Source organism: Corythoichthys intestinalis, chromosome 4 (assembly GCF_030265065.1).
Source record: "Corythoichthys intestinalis isolate RoL2023-P3 chromosome 4, ASM3026506v1, whole genome shotgun sequence".
In the NCBI taxonomy this organism is placed as follows: domain Eukaryota; kingdom Metazoa; phylum Chordata; class Actinopteri; order Syngnathiformes; family Syngnathidae; genus Corythoichthys; species Corythoichthys intestinalis.
In genome coordinates this window covers 5,200,189-5,217,220 of record NC_080398.1, presented here as the reverse complement: position 1 = coordinate 5,217,220, position 17,032 = coordinate 5,200,189, and the positions used below count along the sequence as shown (strand labels likewise).

At 41.9% G+C, this 17,032-nt stretch overlaps 1 protein-coding gene across 3 annotated transcripts in view; it reads right to left on the bottom strand.

Annotated features, from left to right (window-relative positions):
* Positions 1-17,032, bottom strand: part of sema6cb (semaphorin 6Cb) — a 292,529-nt gene that overhangs the window by 72,653 nt on the left and 202,844 nt on the right. For 2 of the 3 annotated variants that reach the window (XM_057835206.1, XM_057835208.1), the window contains exon 4: positions 3,100-3,285. In XM_057835206.1, the coding sequence (XP_057691189.1) occupies positions 3,100-3,235 (136 nt within the window). In that variant the 5' untranslated portion in view covers positions 3,236-3,285. Of the gene's footprint in view, positions 1-3,099; positions 3,286-12,923; positions 12,977-17,032 lie in introns of those variants that run through there. The other variant, XM_057835207.1, reaches the window with a different exon arrangement.

The window sequence follows — 17,032 nt, the reverse complement described above, 5'->3', positions numbered from 1 at the left end:
AGTGAGGTTATTCGTTACAGCCAAGTGTAACAATGTTTTGGCGGACTTCGTTGTAAATATCCAGCGTTGTGCCGAAAAATAGCCGCCCCGCGTGAAATGTCACTCCTGATGGGAGCGCCCACACGTCAACAACACCGGCGTGCCATAGATGGTCCACAGTCACTGCGGAGCACTGACGCGGCCGGTATACGTTGAACAATATGATATAATGGGAACGATTGGCTCTGGCGCTAGTTTTTGCCGGACCTGGAACGAAGATGCATTTTGCGCAGTTGGTAACGAACTTTTATCAGCACGTCTGCCGCACGCGCGCACACACACACGTGCACGCGAGGCGATAAATCGCAGCGGGAAATTTACCGCCTTCATTTTTATATATCGCGCGATAAATGGAATTATTGCATATTGCCACAGGCTTAACTCATTCACTCCCAGCCATTTTCACCGGAGCGAGGCCCTTCGCTCCCGGCCATTTTACTGGATTTTGACTGATTTTGCACGGCCCACAAAAAATTCTGTTCTATTGCTATATAAACATGGAACCCACCAAAAGAAAGATTAGACTCTCTTCTTTCAGCAGAAAAAAAAAGTAAGTTCATACCTTATTTCATTCTTTAGAAATCAGCATTAGAAAATAGCTTAGTTTGAGCATTTTTCCAATTTCTGATGAAAAAACGGAGAAAATTAGCTTTTTGTAAACGCAAAAATTTCAAACATAATTTTGACTTTAACACGGCTATTTTTTGCTTCAGTGACATCCCAAACATCTGAATAATGTTTTCCTTTTACAAAATAACATGAACAACCAGCCAAATAGAGCTTTTCATAGCAAAGTAACAATTTATTCACACTTACCTAACTGAGAGATGACGTTTGGTGGCTGCGACAGCGGTTAAACTTTTCCCTCATTGCCGACTGTCTCGTAAAGATGGATTTTTTTAAAAGTCTTTTTTTGTGGTTGTGACCACTGTCTCGTTCACCAGGGGAACTTATGTTCCTGGGGGGGAACTGGTTTGGCCGTGCGCGTTTCCGTGCAGGACCCTCGAGCGTGCGGTGGACGTGAGCAGCAAACTGCGGAGGGGCTCTGCTAGCTTCCCTAATAAAGTTGTACTGTTTGAATTGAGTTGTGGGCTCTTAACAAATGTGCTACTGCCCTCCAGTGGCCAGTTTTATTGCTTTAAAATGGGTTTTGAGGCTTGTTTTTTGTTTTGGCGATAGATCGAAAGCTCTATATGCTTCTTGTACAAAAAAACGCAAAAGACGTATAAATACGTAATCGGGACACTGAAGCATTTGGAAATAGAACGTATTTATACGGTTCCGGGAGCAAATGAGTTAACTACACGAACTAAAAAAGAGCGTACTTGGAATTGGTGTCTCAAACACTGCAGATTCCTGTGCCCAGCGCAAACTGTTGGTTGTTCAATGAAAAGTCAAGTAAAATGTAGGAAAGAAAGAGAAATGTCTTGAATAGACCACCAGGTTGAAACTTGTGGGTGTCTCTTTATTCTCTTTCGTACTTTTCCCCCTCGACTCTGTATACAAACCGACATTGTGTGTGCGCCGGGGTAGAGAATTTCTGTAGTGGAACCACTTCCCGATACGCTGCATTTTTTTTCGTTCAAAGTTGTCAGCACGTCGTGTGTTTTATATCATTGCCAGAAAAACACAAATAATAGGCCACCTTGCAGCTTCCTTTTTAATGCTGTCCTTATAATAACAATCTGCTGTATCGTAAATCACTTTGTGACTTTCCACCTCCATGATGAAACCTTCTTCATCCATGTTTGCTGGTGTTTAAACCGTGAATAAGCAACTGGGCTGTTACATCCAGGCCCAGCTTCGCCCATTTTGTCGGATGCGTGTCCGGCAAAAATAGAAAATAGCCTATACCAGATAGTCCGCAGGCAATCCGGAGCACTAACGCGGCCGGTATACGTTGAACAATTGGATATAATGGGAACGGATTGGCTCCGGCGCTGTTTTTTACCGGAGTCGGACCGGAACCGCAACGATCATGCATCTGGTGTATTTGGGCCCTTATACTGTCCTACCGTGTTGGTCCTCATTATAGTAGAGAAGACGGAGTAAATATCATCTACACAAAGAAACTGTAACCCGATCGATTCACAGCCTCGAAAAGTAAGGGTTAAATTTAGGGCTGTCAAAATTGTCGCGTTAACGGGCAGTAATTAATTTTTTAAATTAATCACAAAATATTTGACGCAATTAACGCACATGCCCCGCTCAAACAGATTAAAATGACAGCACGGTGCAATGCCAACTTGTTACTTGTGTTTGTTGGAGTTTTGTCGCCCTCTGCTGGCGCTCGGGTGCGACTGGTTTTATGAGCTTAAGCACCCATGAGCATTGTGTCATTATTGACATCAACAATGGCGGGCTACTAGTTTATTTTTTGATTGAACATTTTACAAATTTTATTAAAACGAAAACATTAAGAGGGGTTTTAATATAAAATTTCTATAACTTGTAATAACATTTATCTTTTAAGAATACAAGTCTTTCTATCCATGGATCGCTTTAACAGAATGTTAATAATGTTAATGCCATCTTGTTGATTTATTGTTATAATAAACAAATACAGTACTTATGTACCGTATGTTGAATGTATATAATACATCCATCTTGTGTCTTATCTTTCCATTCCAACAATAATTTACAGAAAAATATGGCATATTTTCTAGATGGTTTGAATTGCGATTAATTACGATTAATTAAGATTAATTGATTTTTAAGCTGTAATTAACGCGATTAAAAATTGTAATCATTTGACAGCCCTCGTTACATCACGTCAGAAACTCGTTTGGTACGCCTCCGTTCCGAACCGAGCACCCCGTACCGAAACGGTTCAATACAAATAAATTTACCGTTACACCCTTACTATATCCAGATGAAAAGAATTTTCATTAAAGCCGTGCCTGATAGTCCGATGCACTTTATAGTGTGGAAAATACGGTACTTTTATCGGCCCCGATATATTGGCCAGCCGATATATCGAGCTTTAGTCAAAGCTTACGTTCAAAATAGACAGTGGTGGTTAAAAAAATAAAATAACACAAAAGCGGCGACTGTACTCACTTTCTCGTCCGACCACGTTGATAGGCTCCAGGTCCTGAGGGAAAGGGGCGGCACCTCCGCTGGCAGGCGCCACCGAGGCGGCGGTGCCCAGCAGCAGGAAGAAGGGGAGGGGCAAAAGGGGTGGCGTCCGCCTCATGGTGGCCCCTAGAGCGACGGCTCAGCAGGAAGGCATGACCCCCATCCAACCTGGGGAGGAAAAAAAAGGGGACATTTATCAACTGTAAGCGATTAGCGATCAGTCTTGACTCTCGGAAAAGCTACACAACACCTATGACCCTAATTGAATGTGCACCCCTCCGTCCAATGGCGTTTCTTCACCACTCAGCCAAAAGTGTTTGGCCTACAGCTGACACCGTTCAAAGATCAAAACGACCTAAATTCTCATGCAACTACTAATCTCTTTCGGATTTTTGAAAAACATAGATCAGACCTGTTAAGTTTCACGATTTGGTCGGGAGACTTCCGATTTTGACCCCAATGCTCACGCCTCACGATTAGAAAGCCAAATCTCCCGATTTTCCAAAAATGTCAATTTAAAAAAAAATAAATTTTTTTTTACGTTTTTGTTTGTCACCGTTTTGTAACGATACCATTCGGCCCGATTCGGAAAGTGACCAACAACGAATAACCTGGCCGTCTCCGACTTCCCTGCCCTCACTCCCCTTCAGAGCTGGAAAAGCCCAACCAATCATCTGACAGGGAGGGAAGAGGCGAAGCACCACCGACTTCCCAAGATGCTGGCACTAATAAACCGGCTTTTAGACTGGTTCAAGTCTTTATTTTGGAAGGAAGAGATGGAGCTGACCCTGGTCGGCCTCCAGTATTCGGGAAAAACGACGTTCGTCAACGTAATTGCCGTAAGTCTCACCTGCCAGCGATAGCTAACTAGCCTAATGCTAATAGCATTAGAGCTAATGATGGGAGAACGATGAGGAAGAAGTCGCTGCTTTACTCTGTGTTTTCGTGGATCAAACATCATGGAATATTAAACCACTGCGGTCTTACCCCCACAATATATGAATTTAAGTGAGAAAGCATATCGTTACTTACTTGAAGTTTAATCATTTAGATTCGCTATTATGCTAAAGTGTACACTATACACTTTATTACATTATATCATTATTACTGTGCTGAAACAAAAAATATAAAGTTTCAATTCTAGGTTACAATTCAATTAAAAAACTGCCATGACAAAGATACTTTTAAAAACAAATGATTAATTTTCTAAATGATGTAATTTATGTTTTTAATCTTGCTGATTTAGTCTGACGAAACCCTAATTGGAGTGATGGTTGATGAGATGAAGAGGCTGCTGAGGAAGCTGATGTCCAAATTTGTGCGAATGGATGTGATCAGGAAAGCTGAGGATATCCTAGATGTTGATTACAGGAACAAGGAGAACTGGCATGACGCAGGCAACATAGCAGTATCACATGATGCCAGACAATACATGGAGCAAGTTGAAGACTATCTCTGATGCTACCAAAAAGAGGTTCTTTGACAGTGTAGTTAATTTTTTCACAAGTGTTGTGACCAAAATGAACTTGAAAAAAAATGGTTGCATTTCGTCTTAGCGATTGTCGCGCGCGCGCGCGTCATCAGGGTTTGCAAACAGAAATCTCCCTATTTGCAATTTCTACAACTTAACAGGTATGATAGATAAATCACATAATTAACACATGAATAATTGACACAGGAATTAACCCCAAAATGTCCCCAAATCAACAGGAAGTGACCTGATATCTACAGAAAGTGGCCTTAGAATGCCTAAATATTAACATTAAGTGCCCTGAACGCAATAGGAAGCGTCCCGATATCTACAGAAAATGACCCATGGATGACTAAAATTCAACAGGAAGTGACCCCGAAATCAACAGGAAGTGACCTGAAATCAATAGGAAGTGAGACTGAAATTACCCAAAATCAACAGGAAGTGACCTGATATCTACAGAGAGTGACCTTGGAATGCTTAAAAATCAACATTAAGTGACCTGAATTCAATAGGAAGTGACATTGAAGTTCCCCCAAATCAACAGGAAGTGACCCTGAAGTTTCCCCCAAATCAACAGAAATTGATCCGATATCAGCAGAAATTTACCCTGGAATGCCTCGCAATCAACAGGAAGTGTCAAGTTCAAAAATAGACCCTTAGGTAGACATTTGTAAAATTACCCAAAAATAAGGAGAGAAGACACTCAGTTTTCTTGGCCAAGGAGAGCAAGGAGGGACTAGACAGAGAAATGCTAGATTACGCTGTATAGTCACCAAAATTGATCTAAGGAAAAAAAACCTCCTTGCTCTTTTTATTAGGGGTTTGTCCTAACACAGAAGGGTGCCGCCCTAAAGGGAGGGGGAAAGCAAGCTGGAGACACCCATGTGATTTTGGTTGGCTATGTGTGAGCATGTAGGTGGAACTAACTAAATACACGTGTGTAAGCAAGGGCACTTAGGTAAAGTGGTCAGAATGACCCAGACACTTCAGTTATGCAACGCTGCGGCCATGGAAGATGTCCTCGAATGGAAGATTGTCCTCGAAAGTCTAGACGAAAGTCCAGACGTAAGATGCTGAAGACGTCCTAGAAGGTCTAGTTACGCAATGTTGCGGCCATGAAGCAAGGCAGTTGTCACACCGACCCTCTTTAACACTTTGTAACACTTAAACATTAACTTAAACAGCCTAGTATAGCAAGCAATAATCATTTACTGGTTATACAGTGGGGAGAACAAGTATTTGATACACTGCCAATGGGAACCCATTGGCAGTGTATCAAATACTTGTTCTCCCCACTGTATCAAATAAAAAATATGGCAATATGTATTATGTATGTATTAGGTATATATGAGCACAAGCAAATAATCAATCAAGCAAATATTCAATCAACCCTCGATAATTAACTCAACAAGAAGTGAGCTCAAAATCAACAGGAAGTGACCCCGAAATGCTTCAAAATAAATAGGAAGTGACCCCAAAATTTCTTAAACAGGAAGTGACCCAATGTTAACGGTAATTAACCCAAAGATGACCCCAAAATCAACAGTTCCTCAAAATTAACAGGAAGTGACAGGAGGTGACCTGAAATCAATATCAAGTCACCCTGCAATTCCCCAAAATCAATAGGAAGTGACTACAGAAAGTGACCCTGGAGTGCCTAAAAATCAACAGGAAGTGACCTCGAAATGCCCCTATATCAACAGGAACTGACCTGAAATCAATAGGAAGTGACCCCGAAATTCCCCAAAATCAACAGGAAGTTACCCCATATCTACAGAAAGTGACCCTGGAATTCCAACACATCAACAGGAAGTGACCCCAAAAGCAACAGGAGGTGACCCCATATCTACAGAAAGTGACCCCGAAATTAACAGGAAGTGACCCTGGAATGCAATGATAAAAATACATTTTCCTTTACTAAGAAAAATGAAAAAGGTATATATATTTTTACATTTTTTATTGATTTACATTTTTTAAAAAATTCTTATCAAAATTTATGGATGCCTATCATCCGTGGCAGCCAGCGAGTCAAATATTGGCAGGTCAGAAAAATGAAATTTAAGATAACCACAATAAATAAGTTTAAATGAAGTGGAATGTGGTGGCACGGTGGCTTAGTGGTTAGCACATCTGCCTCACAGTTCTGAGATCAAGGGTTCAATCCCGGGCTTCGGCCTTCCTGTGTGGAGTTTGCATGTTCTCCCCGTGCCTGCGTGGGTTTCCTCCGGGAACTCCGGTTTCCTCCCACATCCCAAATACATGCATGGTAGGCTGATTGGACACTCTAAATTGTCCGTAGGTATGAGTGTGTGCGTGAATGGTTGTATGTCTCCTTGTGCCCTGCGATTGGCTGGCAACCAGTTCAGGGTGTCCCCTGCCTACTGCCCGTAGTTGGCTGGGATAGGCTCCAGCACCTCCGCGACCCTCGTGAGGAAAAGCGGCATGGAAAATGAATGAATGAATGAATGAATTTGAACGTCTAACTCAATGAGTTAATAAGGACAATCAATGCTAATTTTCATTAGCCCCTGAATAGTGTCTTTCATTGTATATTAGCATTAAGCTAAAAGGTATTTGTGAAAGAATATTTCATTCATGTTTATAAAACACATGCAGTGGGGCAAATAAGTAATTAGTCAACCACTAATTGTGCAACTTCTCCCACTTGAAAATATTAGAGAGGACTGTAAATGTCAACATGGGTAACCCTCAACCATGAGAGACAGAATGTGGAAAAAAGAAAACAGAAAATCACATTTTTTGATTTTTAAAGAATTTATTTGCAAATCATGGTGGAAAGTAAGTATTTGGTTAATACCAAAAGTTCATCTCAAATACTTTGTTATGTACCCTTTGTTGGCAATAACGGAGGCCAAACGTTTTCTGTAACTCTTCACAAGGTTTTCACACACTGTTGCTGGTATTTTGGCCCATTCCTCCATGCAGATCTACTCTAGAGCAGTGATGTCTTGGGGCTGTCGTTGGGCAACACAGACTTTCAACTCCCTCCACAGATTTTCTATGGGGTTGAGATCTGGAGACTGGCTAGGCCACTCCAGGACCTTGAACTGTTTCTTACAAAGCCACTCCTTTGTTACCCTGGCTGTGTGTTTGGGATCATTGTCATGCTGAAAGACCAAGCCACGTCTCATCTTCAATGCCCTTGCTGATGGAAGGAGATTTTCACTCAAAATCTCTCGATACACGGCCCCATTCATTCTTTCCTTTACACAGATCAGTCGTCCTGGTCCCTTTGCAGAAAAACAGCCCCAAAGCATGATGTTTCCACCCCCATGCTTCACAGTGGGTATGGTGTTGTTTCGGATGCAACTGAGTATTCTTTCTCCTCCAAACACGAGAACCTGTGTTTCTACCAAAAAGTTCTATTTTGGTTTCATCTGACCATAACACATTCTCCCAGTCCTCTTCTGGATCATCCAAATGCTCTCTAGCGAACCGCAGATGGGCCTGGACGTGTACTTTCTTCAGCAGGGGGACACGTCCGGCAGTGCAGGATTTGAGTCCCTTGCGGTGCATTGTGTTACTGATAGTAGCCTTTGTTACTGTGGTCCCAGCTCTCTGTAGGTCATTCACTTGGTCCCCCCGTGTAGTTCTGGGATTTTTGCTCAACGTTATCATTTTGATGCCACGGGGTGAGATCTTGCATGGAGCCCCAGATCGAGGGAGATTATCAGTGGTCTTGTATGTCGTCCATTTTCTAATAATTGCTCCCACAGTTGATTTCTTTACACCAAGCTTTTTACCTATTGCAGATTGAGTCTTCCCAGCCTGGTGCAGGTCTACAATTTTGTCTCTGGTGTCCTTCGACAGCTCTTTGGTCTTGGCCATGGTGGAGTTTGGAGTGTGACTGACTGAAGTTGTGGACAGGTGTCTTTTATACTGATAATCATTACAGGTGCCATTAATACAGGTAAAGAGTGGAGCCTCTTTGACAGCCAGAAATTCTGCTTGTTTGTAGGTGACCAAATATTTATTTTCCACTCTAATTTGGAAATAAATTCTTTAAAAATCAAACAATGTGATTTTCTGTCCCCCCCCCCCCCCCCCCCCACATTCTTTCCTTCATGGTTGAGGTTTACCCATGTTGACAATTACAGGCCTCTCTAATCTTTTCAAGTAGGAACACTTGCACAATTGGTGGTTGACTAGATAATTATTTGCCCCACTGTAACTGCTGTGATACTATATTCATTTGTTAGACTGTATTCATCCATGTCCGTGTGCTCTATTTCTTTGAACATAATACAAAAGGGTTTCTATGGACTCTTATCTGCTTTTACTCCCTTTTCGTGCTAGCTAAGGCTAAGTTCCCAAGGTCATAACTCATTATGTTTTTCTGTGGAAAACCACCAGAGTTGATACCTAAGTTTCACTTTCATTTTCATAGGTATCGTTTCACAGTAAGCATCCTTAAGTGATTGTAGTATAATGTTTAAGTGTTACAAAGAGTAAAGAGGGTCGGGATGACAACTGCCTTGCTTCATGGCCGCATCATTGCGTAACTAGACCTTCCGAGACATCTTCAGCACCTGGCGTCTGGACTTTCGTCTAGACCTTCGAGGACAATTTTCCATTCGAGGACATCTTCCATGGCCGCAAGTGTCTGGGTCATTTTGACCGTTTTTACATGTGCCTTTGCTTACTGCTTACACACGTGTACTTAGTTAGTTCCACCTACATGCTCACACATAGCCAACCAAAATCACATGGGTATCTCCAGCTTGCTCCCCCCCTCCCTCAGGGCGGCACCCTTCTGTGTTAGGACAAACCCCTAAATAAAAACAGCAAGGAGGGTTTTTCCTTTGATCAATTTTGGTGACTATACAGCGTAATCTAGCATTCCTCTGTCTAGTCCCTCTTTTGTTCTTCTTGGCCAAAAAAACCTGAGTGTCTTCTCTCCTTATTTTTAGGTAATTGTACAAATGTCTACCTAAGGGTCTATTTTTGAACTTGACACACCCTTCCAACAGTATAAATGTCCACTATTGTACTTATTTGTACTCCTGCGTGTTCACGGCTCCTGGCCGGGTCACGCCATTTTACCCCTGATATATATCTTGTATTCTTTAAAGTCTTCGAAGCAGGCAATCCTTGGCTGGGTCTGATGCATTTCTCTCAATGAGCTAACGCGGTAAAATGTGTCTTGGAGTTCAAAATTGAATTTCCCTGACAGTATTCAAAATCTATTTTCTCGTGTAATGCATCATGTGTGTAACCCTATTACCCGTTATGTGAAAACCGAAACAAAATACGCCAAACTAATAGTCAGTTTGCATCTCCACCATGTTTAGTCGATTTAATACGGCACGTCTGATCATTGAGATCGAATCAATTTCTGTTATTGATCTATGATCTCAATGGTAAAAAGGCCCAGCCCTGATATTGAAGGCCAAATGTCCTACGGACTAATGCACAATCGCAGACTGTACGCTAACCGCTGGCGCGCAGCGATGCCCTAATCCAAAAATCCATCACATTTAATTAGTAGGCCCATATTTAATGTCTGTTTAACGAGCACTCGTTTTCACAAGCCTCTCGCTAATTAATGTTACAGCTACATTAGTTGGATGTTTTATTGATCTTCCTGGAAGGAACTTTAGCTTTTCCGGATGAGGGCGTCGCCGTCGGCCGGCGCTTTCCGTCACCTAGGGGTAGCGTTGCGCTCAAGATCGAGATGGTTGCAAAATGAAAGCGACAGAAACGGGAAGGGACCCAAAATTAACAGGAAGTGACCCGAAATGCCCCAAAATTGACAGGAAGTGACCAATGAACAGGAAGAGACTGGGAAATGCTCGAAAATGAACAGAACGTGACCCGGAAATGGTCAAAAATCACTGGGAGATAACCGAAAGCTCATAGGAAATGACACGAAATGAACAGGAAGTGACCTAAAACGTCACAAAATCAACAGGAAGTGATTAATGAGCATGAAGTGACTGGGAAATTAACAGGATGTGACCCAAAATGTACAGGAATTGGCCGCAAAATCAATTTGAAGTGACCCGTAAAATCCCTAAAATTGACAGGAAGTGATCAATGAACAGGAAGAGACTGGGAAATGCTCGAAAATGAACAGAACGTGACCCGGAAATGGTCAAAAATCACTAGGAGGTGACCAAAAGCTCAGAGGAAATGACACGAAATCAACAGGAAGTGACCTAAAATGTCACAAAATCAACAGGACGTGACTAATGAGCATAAAGAGATTGGGAAATAAACAGGATATGACCCAAAATGTACAGGAAGTGACCACAAAATCAATTTGAAGTTACCCGTAAAATACCTAACATTGACAGGAAGTGATCAATGAACAGGAAGAGACTGGGAAATGCTCAAAAATCAACAGAACGTGACCCGGAAATGGTCAAAAATCAACAGGAAGTGACCGAAAGCTCATAGGTTATGACACGAAATGAACAGGAAGTGACCTAAAATGTCATAAAATCAACAGGACGTGACTAATGAGCATGAAGTGATTGGGAAATGCTCGAAAATGAACAGAACATGACCTGGAAATGGTCAAAAATCACCAGGAAGTGACCAAAAGCTCAGAGGAAATGACACGAAATCAACAGGAAGTGACCTAAAATGTACAGGAAGTGACCGCAAAATCAATTTGAAGTGACCCATAAAATCCTGAAAATTGACAGGAAGTGACCAATGAACAGGAAGAGACTGGGAAAGCTATAAAATGGACAGAACGTTACCCGCAAACGGTCAAAAATCACCAGGAAGTGACCGAAAGCTCAGAGAAAATGACACAAAATAAACAGGAAGTGACTAATGAGCATGAAGTGACTGGGAAATTAACAGAATGTGACCCAAAATGTACAGGAAGTGACCCCAAAATCAATTTGAAGTGACCCGTAATAACCCTAAAATTGACAGGAAGTGACCAATGAACAGGAAGAGACTGGGAAATGCTCGAAAATGAACAGAACGTGACCCGGAAATGGTCAAAAATCAGCAGGAAGTCACCGAAAGCTCAGAGGAAACGACACGAAATGAACAGGAAGTGACCTAAAATGTCACAAAATCAACAGGAAGTGACTAATGAGCATGAAGTGATTGGGAAATTAACAGGATGTGACCCAAAATGTACAGGAAGTGACCGCAAAATCAATTTGAAGTGACCTGTAAAAACCCTAAAATTGACAGGAAGTGACCCCAAAATCAATTTGAAGTGACCCGTAATAACCCTAAAATCAACAGGAAGTGATCAATTAACAGGAAGCCATCCGAAAATGGCCAAAAGTCATCAGAAAGTGACCTTAAATCGACAGGCGGCCCAAAATCAACAGGGAAAGCCACAGAAATGCTCCAAAATCAATATGAAGTGAGCCTAAAAAATGCTAATAGTAACAAAGTGGCCCAAAATTAACAGGAAGTGACCCTGAAATGCCCCAAAAAACAACAAGAAGTGACAATTGAACAGGAAGTGACCGTGAAATGCTCTCAAATCAACGGATATCATCCAATTTGGCCAGGAAGTGACCCAAAATTAACATGAAGTGACCCTGGAAATGGCCCAAAAAAACACTAGAGATTGACCTTAAAACAACATAAAATGCCCTGAAATCAACAGGTAGAGACCCATAAAAACACTAAAATTTAACAAATAGCACCAAAATTACCATGAAGTGACCCGGAAATGGCAAAACATCATCAGTAAGTGACCTGAAATCAACAGGAAGTGACCCAGAAATGACTTCAAATCATCAGGAAGTTAGCCGAAATGCCCCGAAATCAACAGGAAGTGACCAAAGGACAGGAAGTAACCAGAAAACGCTCTAAAATGAAATGGAAATCATCAAAAATTAACAGGAGGTGATCCAAAATTAACAGAAAGTGACCCGAAATGCCCCTAAATCAACAGGAAGTGACCTGAAATCAATAGGATGTAACCCTGAAGTTAATAGAAAGTGATCTTATTGCTCCAAAATACACAGGAACTGACTCAGACATGACCTAAAATCAACAGGAAGTGACCTGGAAATGCTCTAAAATTACCAGGAAATCATCCGAAATGTACAGGAAGTGGCCCAAAACCATCAGTGACCTTAAAAATATGTAAGTTGACCCAAAATCGTCAGGAACTGACCAAAGAACAGGAAGTGACCGTGAAATGCTCTAAAATTAACAGGAAATGATACAGAATGTACAGAAAGTGGCCCAAAATGAACAGGAAGTGACCCAGAAATGGCCAGGAATCCCCAGAAAGTGACCTCAAATAAACAAGTAATTACCCAGAAACGGCCCCAAAATCAACAGGAAGTGACCCAGAAATGGCCAAAAATCCTTAGAAACTGACCTGAAATCAACAGAAAATGACTTGAAACCATCAGAAAATGACCCAAAATCAACAGGAACCGGAAACAGGAAACCCAAAAGTGACCAAGCCGAAGTGACCAAAGAACAGGAAGCGACCGGGAAATGCTCTAAAATGAACAGGAAATCATCCAAAATGGAAAGGAAGTGGCCCAATAGTAACAGGAAGTAACCTGGAAATGGCCAAGAATCACCAGAAAGTGACCTGAAATCAACAATTACCAAGAATTGCCCCTAAAATCACATGAAAGTGACCTAGACATGGCTTAAAATCAACAGGAAATGCCCCAAAATCAAATTGAAGTGACCAAGGAGCAGGAAGTGACAGGGATATGCTCTAAAACTACCAGAAAATACTCCAAAATGTACAGTAAGTGGTCCAAAAAAAGGAAATGACCTGGAAATGGCCAAAAATCCCCAGAAATTGACCTGAAATGACGTAATGACTCAGAAATGCCCCCAAATCAACAGGAAGTGACCCATACATGGCCTTAAATCAACAGGAAGTGACCCAGACATGGCCTAAAACCAACAGAAAATCCAAAATGTACAGGAAGTAACCCAAAATTAACAGGAAGTGACCCAGAAATGGCCAAAAAAACCCAGAAACTGACCTTATTTAAACAGAAGTTGACCTGAAAACAACAGAAAATGACCAAAAATCAACAAGAAGTGACCGGGAAGAGCTCGAAAATGACCAGGAAATCATCCAAAATGGATAGGAAGTGACCCAGATATGGCCAAAAATCCTCAGAAACTGACCTTATATCAACAGAAAATGACCTGAAATCATCAAAAAATGACCCAGAAATGCCCCAAAATCAACAGAAAGTGACCGGGATACGCTCTAAATCAACAGAAAATGGCCCAAAATCAAAAGGAAGTGACCCAAAAAGAACTTTTCCAGGTGAGGGCGATACTCGGTCAGCCTCGTCGCCCTCGGCTGGCTTCTCGTCAAACGCGACGATCTGGCGAGGGGGTCCGAATGGAAGCTCAAAGCTCGAGTGAAGATCGATGAACGGCCGGCCGACTGTCACTCGCGGCGGCTGGAGGTTAAGCGACTCTCCCGTGAGAGGCGCTTGAGTGGCACTGATGGCTCGGAGGGTCCCGACACAACCCTGTTTTTTTATTCTGGTTGGCATCTGGCGACAACCCCCCCCCCCCCCAATGAAACCTGACCTTTGGTTTCTTTTTCAAAAGCAGAGTCTGCCAGTTAGCGTTCGTTTCTGGCATGCGCAGTGTGTAGCGCCCCAACCGCTAACCAGAAATGTCTTTTATCCTATTGTGTGAAGGCATAATCCTGTTTATCAGCATTTATATGGAGAATTTTTCCCCCGTTGTGAAACCACACTCTGTGACAGCTCGTGTCGCATTCATAGAAAATGAATCTCAGGGATGATTCTTAATCCGAGAGATGTTTTTCCCGCCCGAAAAATACTTCTGATTCAGTACCGGTACTGTACGACATGACAGCACATGTCACCAGAATGTTGTAAAGCTGTCTGTTGACATTCAGAGGTCATTGAGAGTAGCCAAAACGTCTAATCACGTAAGAGTAGGGGTGGGAACCTCTTGGTAACTCGCGATATGACATGATACGATACAAAGGTCACAATAACGATCTCATGGTATAGCGATAGAACGATGATCAATACATTGATCAGGAATTCATTCTACAAAACAAGTAATACACGGAAAAACAAGCTAGCTTCATCCTTCTGCTGTAAATTCATTCGTAAAAGTCCGCTAGCTCAAGTGCTATACAATGCTAATGTTTATAAGAATTGTCTAAATTGCATAGCAAAAGTCCGCTACATCTAATACTATATAATGCTAATATTTGCCACAATTGGCTAACTTCCATAGCAAAAGTCCGCTAGCTTAAATGCTATATAATGCTAATGTTTACAAACAATTGGCTAACTTGCATCGCAAAAGTCTGCTAGCTTAAATGATATATAACGCTAATGTTGACAACAGTTGGGTAACTTGCATAGCAAAAGTCCGATATCTTAAATGCTACATAATGCTAATGTTTACAACAATTGGCCTACTTGCATAACAAAAGTCTGCTAGCTTAAATGCTATAAAACGCTGATTTTTATAACAATTGGCTAACTTGCATTGGAAAAGTCCGCTAGCTTAAATGCTAGACAAAGCTAATTTTTACAACAATTGGCTAACTTGCATAGCAAGTGTCCGCTAGCTTAAATGCTATATACTGCTGATGTTGACAACAATTGGCTAACTTGCAAAGCAAAAGTCCGCTAGCTTAAATGATAATGTTGACAACAACTGGCTAACTTGCATAGCAACATTCCGCTAGGTTAAATGCTATAAAATGCTAATGTTTACAACAATTGGCCAACTTGCATTGCAAAAGTCCGCTAGCTTAAATACTACATAATGCTAATGTTTACAACAATTGGATAACTTGCATCGCAAAAGTCCGCTAGCTTAAATGATAATGTTGGCATCAATTGGTTAACTTGCATAGCAAACGTCCGCTAGCTTAAATACTACATAATGCTAATGTTTACAACAACTGGCTAACTTGCATCGCAAAAGTCTGCTAGCTTAAATGATAATGTTGACTGCAATTAGCTAACTTGCATAGCAAAAGTCCGCTAGCTTCAGTGCTATATAATGCTAATGTTTACAACAATTGGCCAACTTGCATTGCAAAATTCCGCTAGCTTAAATACTACATAATGCTAATGTTTACAACAATTGGATAACTTGCATCGCAACAGTCCGCTAGCTTAAATGATAATGTTGGCATCAATTGGTTAAATTGCATAGCAAACGTCCGCTAGCTTAAATGCTACATAATGCTAATGTTTACAACAATTGGCCAACTTGCATAGCAAAAGTCCGCTCGTTTAAATGCTACATAATGCTAATGTTTACAACAATTGGCTAACTTGCATAGCAAAAGTTTGCTACCTTAAATGATAATGTTGACAACAATTTGCTACCTTGCATAGCAAACGTCCGCTAGCTTAAACGTTACATAATGCTAATGTTTACAACAATTGGCCAACTTGCATAGCAAACGTCCGCTAGCTTAAATGCTACATAATGCCAAATTTTACAACAATTGGCTAACTTGCACAGCAAAAGTCCGCTATCTTAAATGATAATATTGACAACAATTGGCTAACTTGCATAGCAAAAGTCCGCTAGCTTAAATACTACATAATGCTAATGTTTACAACTATTGGCTAACTTGCATAGCAAAAGTCCGCTAGCTTAAATGCTTTAAAAAGCTAATGTTTACAACAATAGGCTAACTTGCATAGCATAAGTCCGCTAGCTTCCTTCTAACTTCCAATGAATTGGACGTCTATGGCTGTCAATGGCAAACAATTTGAGTGTGCAGTAATTTAGTAATTTAGTCGGAATCGGCAAGACAAGTCAAAAAAATGGTATCGTTGCAACACTATTCATCACCCCTAATGAGGAATAAGGATTCCAACCTTCGGGAATGCTAATGTAAGCTTTTTCCGAATGCAAATCCCTGAAGCGCTTTTTTTGTTTTTCCCGTTTCGCACCGGTACGTCGGAGCGGAAAATATTCAGCAATCTGCCTTCAACTGCTTTTTTTCCAGGCAGGTGAGCGACCGGCTCCCCGAGCGCCGGCGCTTGAAAGAGCGTCAACGCTTTCAACGCCGGAGCTCTGGGAAAAGTCTGCAGGTGTCGATACGCGGCGGCCGCCTTCAAAGTCTGGTAATTGGAGCCGGACGGCGAGCGTGACACCCCGTCTGACACCCTTCGCTCGGCCGTCGGGGATTTGCGCTCCCAATTATTGGCGGGCGCTCCCTGATCCCGCTTCCAATTTGCCGCGAGGACCTCGCGCGCTCGGCCCGCGGAAATCTAATTAGCAAACTTTTCTCCCGTCGCAGGTGCAAAGTTGAAGCTAACGGGCGCTAGCGGCGCGCACAATGGAGCGTTTGTCCACGTCGCCGTCACGGGTTGTTTTCCTCGCGTCCGTGTGAGCTTGTTTTGACGCCGCTAGCGTTTTCACTTTTGCCTAGTCACGGAGAAACACGAGTTAGCCTTTAGCTCGGTGACGTCGGGAGCAACGGGTGAT